The 4,737-nt window shown below is 30.5% G+C and overlaps 1 protein-coding gene across 3 annotated transcripts in view; it reads right to left on the bottom strand.

Annotated features, from left to right (window-relative positions):
* The window catches only part of LOC107452342 (small nuclear ribonucleoprotein-associated protein B), an 18,360-nt gene extending 15,088 nt beyond the window's left edge, over positions 1-3,272 (bottom strand). The window contains exon 1 of one of the 3 annotated variants that reach the window (XR_006226296.2): positions 3,145-3,266. Coding sequence is in view for 1 of the 3 variants with exons in the window: in XM_043052073.2 (XP_042908007.1) it covers positions 3,145-3,147 (3 nt within the window). In the remaining 2 variants the exon portion in view is untranslated. Of the gene's footprint in view, positions 1-3,144 lie in introns of all 3 variants that reach the window. The other 2 variants (XR_006226291.2, XM_043052073.2) reach the window with 2 other exon arrangements.
* Positions 3,273-4,737: the final 1,465 nt, after the last annotated feature.

Below are 4,737 nucleotides of genomic sequence, written 5' to 3'. Positions count from 1 at the left end.
AATTACATGTAATCAAATTACATGTAATCATGATTACATGTAATCATATATTTTGATTACTTGTAATCATAATTACTTGTAATCGTTTTTGTTGTGATTACTTGTAATCGCAATTACTTGTAATCATGATTACAAGTAATTGATTACTGTAATCAAAATTGTAATCATGATTACAGCTGTAATCAAAATTTTTTGAAAGTTGTAATCACGATTACAAGTAATTGATTACTTGTAATCGTGATTACAAGTAATTGATTACATAGCTGTAATTATCTGTAATCAATTACAGTTGTAATCGATTACTGTAATCAACGGCCAACTCTGCCCTATTCTTTCTAAATAATACAACTATACTGGATCAACATCATTTTGACGTTCTAGCCAATTCATTACAATTTCTAATGAATTGCATGCTTCTGTATGAGAAGTTCCACTATCTTGAACTTGATCACCTACTTCTTCCTCTTCGTCTGTGGAGTTCCGAATTTCATTCAAAATTTCAGCAACAATTTCATCATCATTTAAAATTTGAAATCCTGGGTCGTTTTCAGTGTCTCGACACCAGTCTTCTATTTTTTCTGCTGTATAACCTGGCATCTTTTCATCCGGAAAATATACTGGTTCAAAAACTTCACTTTCATTTGTTTTTCTGTTAAAAATTTTATTCCAAGATTTAAGATTCCAAGCACTGTCATCACAAATCATTAACCATAAGTGACAACTACCCATCCTCCAATTATAGAACATTAGCACTTATCTATTCCTGAAATCTTTCCACATTCCAACAATTGTAGACAATCGAAATGAAGCTCGCATTCTTGGACAATAATTTTCAGTTGAAGAGGTCTAAAGGGGTTTGCAGGTTTAACTGCATAACAATACATGTATGTATGGCTACTATAAGAAGACTGCTAAAAAAGGTTGTAAATTTAATATGGTTTTCAGGTGAAGCCGATATTATTTATTCTTCTAAATTTAGAAAAACTGCATATAAGTTAAAAAGTATTTTAAACATTAAAAAAAAAAAAAAACGAATTCGGACATAGTTCGGATAATTGGACGTTCGGATAATCGGCGCTCTACTGTACTTAAAAATATATAATATGCATATATATAATGAGAAAAATTTATATAAATAAATAAACAGTATGAATCAACTAGTGGTATCCGTTCACCGAATTCTCTCACAGATAAAATTCTGGAAGGGAGCAATGTGGCGTAACTACCACTAGAAATATTAAATACCAAGTCACTAGTATATAAGACATGTTAACTTGATTCTATCTAGAGGTACCTTTTGATAGATGAAGGTTGACAAAATCAATAATTAAATCCGTTTAATGTTCATTTGTAACAAATAAAGAATGATTTCCCTGAAACAAAAAACACACACACATCAGCAATTTGCAGATGATACTCATACTTTAATTTGCCTGACATCCTTTTCAATGGAGAAGATTGAAGAGAAACATTTTCTATCTTCTATTTTATAAATGATGTTAAACACGTTTAGGCCGGGATAGCCTGGTCAGTAGGGCGCTGGGCCCATGTTCGAGAGTTTGTGGGTTCGAACCCTGCCGGCCGAAGATTCCCCGTGTAGTAAAGTGACTGATGCGCGTTAAATCCGTCAAGTAGCAAAAGTCCTCCACGCTCCCATAACAATTCAATACCTCTGGGGGTACTGGATTGGAGATTGATCATACTCTGATTCAGGTCAAAATTATGATCTGTGGATGAATGAATGGATGTATGAATGGGTACGCCCTATAAACGGGTGCAGAAATCGAATTCTTGTCCATAGATGACGCCGCTGAAAAACAAGAAACGCACACTCTAGCTTAAATTTGCTCGGTTTCACCCAGCAGGCTTGCCCATGTAGCAAGTGGCATTAGTGGTAAGTGGCAACCTTTTAACCTTATTCACAATTAGAACTGGTCTTTGCTTTTGTAAGATTCACCCCATTTAATGTTCATTATTTTAGTTTTTGCTTTAGAGCCTTTAAACTGACACAAATCAGAATACCATAAAATACAATTCAATGTATTCCATTTGAAATGAAAAGATTTTATTATATTAGCATAAGCAAATAAATATCTTAATTCGGTTTCACTAACTATCAGTCTCTTATCCTTTTGGACACAGCTAAAGTGTGACTATAAAATTGAAATTAAATTTAAACATAAATATTTTGAGTATAATTTTATAATACTTAATATTAGAAAATTTTGTTACATTATACATCAATTTAAATACATTATACATTTCAATAATAGCTTTAACTTCTAGAATTACAGACAAATTTTAATTTAAGTATAGTGAGGGGACTATGGTTCTATTTATGTTTAGTCAGGAGACTATAGCTATATGGAGAGGAATACTATTAATTCTTTAATAGAATGTGTAAAATAAAAATGTAAATGTAATGTAATATGTAGAAAAAAATTAGCCATTTAAAAGGATAAAATATAAAAGAACGTGCTTTTTAAAATAAAAAATAATTCAAGGTGACTCACTTTTCACAAATTCTTTTTTCAAATTAACTATGCTTGTAATTACACCACTACTACCACATTTTCTGCTTCATAGTCTCTAACATATTAAATATTATATTTTAGACAAATATTATATGATAATTTTCTACCGGTGGCAGTAAAGAATTGGAAAAGAAATTGATTTTATTTCTGATATAAAATCGCTAATACATACAAAATATATGCATTAAAGAGAACATATGGATGACATTTTAGTAAAAAAAAATCGTTTTAAAGAAATAACGTTTTGTACAGTTAAAGATCAGAAATATGATGTCTTGAGAAAGTGCATAATTATGAATCAAAGACATTTGAATTGTTCAAAAACAAAATATCAGTTCTGGACAGAAATTTCGCATATAAATTCTGCTAGCGTTTAAAGCACATTGAGTTTTAATTTACAAAAATAGACACAACACAAAAGAAAATAGTTTAGCAAACTTAAACGATAACATTTCAAATCATTTAATGAAATGGTAAATAGTTTCGAAATATGTCTGAAATTATGATGATTATACTAAAAAATTAATTGTTGTTTCATACAAAACTGTATGTAAGAAAAGAACATTTAAAAAAAGTAGATAAACAAAAAAAAATTGCAGAAAAGAATTACCATTTTTCTCCGGAATATTAGTGGAACAGTAGAATCACAGAAAATTATTTTATGAAATAAAAGAAAACAAAACTGCTAGTCGAGACGCTAATCGATTTTAAGATTGAAAAAAAAAACACTTCCGACTACTTATTTCTGTTAACCACATGCACTACTAGGGAACCTGGACTTAAATTTTTGAATAAAGAAGTGAGCAGAAATAAACAGTTAAAAGTGTTATAATTCTATTAGAAATAAACAAAAGTAGTGGTTTGTGTGCTTTCGGTTGTATTTTATTTAATTTGAGTTTTTCTTTCATTCTGAATTCCACAAATAAAAAGAGAAATCTCGTTTTCTTGTGATCAATCATGTCGTCGAAATTTAAAGTTATTTCAATATCGTTCCATTTGGATCAAGCTTATCCACCTTTTCACATCATAGGTGATCTAACAAATTATTTTAATGCAAACTGCGTTGCTTCTGTTAATGCATTCAGTGGTGACGTAATTATCTGTACTCTCTATGGTGAAGAAGTAATTAACAAACTGAAGAATATTGAAGGGATATTCATCAACAATAAGTTACGAAAATATAAGATTGTTGAAACCAACATTACTGGAATTTGTGTGAAACTGGATTACCGGGGCATAACTGCAGAGGACGTTAGCAGAGTTTTACGCCAACATGGTACTATCTTGAGAAGTGAAGTTCTATTAGAAAATGGAACACCCGAAGATGATATGTGTAGTTATGATCATCGTTTTTATTATGCTATGATAGATTTGCGTAAAAATTTGCCGACCAGGTTAAAAATTAGGCAAGAAACCTGCGTTGTTTCCGAGTTATAGTTCGATGCATATTAATTAAAGGAATCAAGTGTCTTTTGCTTACTTTCATTTGATTAACTTTCTCTAATTTTATATGAACTCATCTTTTTAGTTGAAAACTCTGTTGATATTAAATAAAGGTTATGTTTGTTTAATTATTGGTTTCATTTATATATGTAAGCTTATTTATCAAATTTCCATGCATACGCATTACCATGAAAATATGTTTGGTGGTGTCTCATGGCAAAAACTATTATTCGAAGGAAAGTTATTATTTAAATTTTATTTTTTGCATAACATCTTCAATTAGTCATTGCAATTATAATCTATAATTTTGAATCAACAGTTGTTGCATAATGAATCCATGGTTTTAACTAGTTGCTTGGCTCATGGTTAAGATAAATGAAGAACCTTATATTGTTGCTCTCTACACTGCTACGGTTGCACAACCTGAGGCCCATCGCCTGTTGATGTGCGGCTCACGAGAGCTTCTAAACACTATAATTATAAATTTTTTTGAAAAATTAAGATAATTCAAAAATTTTGAATCTCAAATTTTAATTATGACTTTTTGATGCGCTCAATTTGCACATATTGTATTGCCCCGTGGCGACACGGCGACATTGTCGCAGAATGTTACTGAGTTCTTGTAGAAAGATTTTTCATTTGGGAAATAAAAAATTTTGGTTTTCTTTTCCGCAGAAATTTTTGAAAGCTTCTATCTTCTCTTCAAAATTATATGTCATTCTTGCGCATCGTAGTGGGGAAAAAAATGTTTGTAATTTTT

This window comes from Parasteatoda tepidariorum, chromosome 6 (genome assembly GCF_043381705.1).
Source record: "Parasteatoda tepidariorum isolate YZ-2023 chromosome 6, CAS_Ptep_4.0, whole genome shotgun sequence".
NCBI lineage: Eukaryota > Metazoa > Arthropoda > Arachnida > Araneae > Theridiidae > Parasteatoda > Parasteatoda tepidariorum.
Note: the sequence above shows the minus strand (reverse complement) of the source record. Positions and strands in the feature narration are given on the sequence as shown.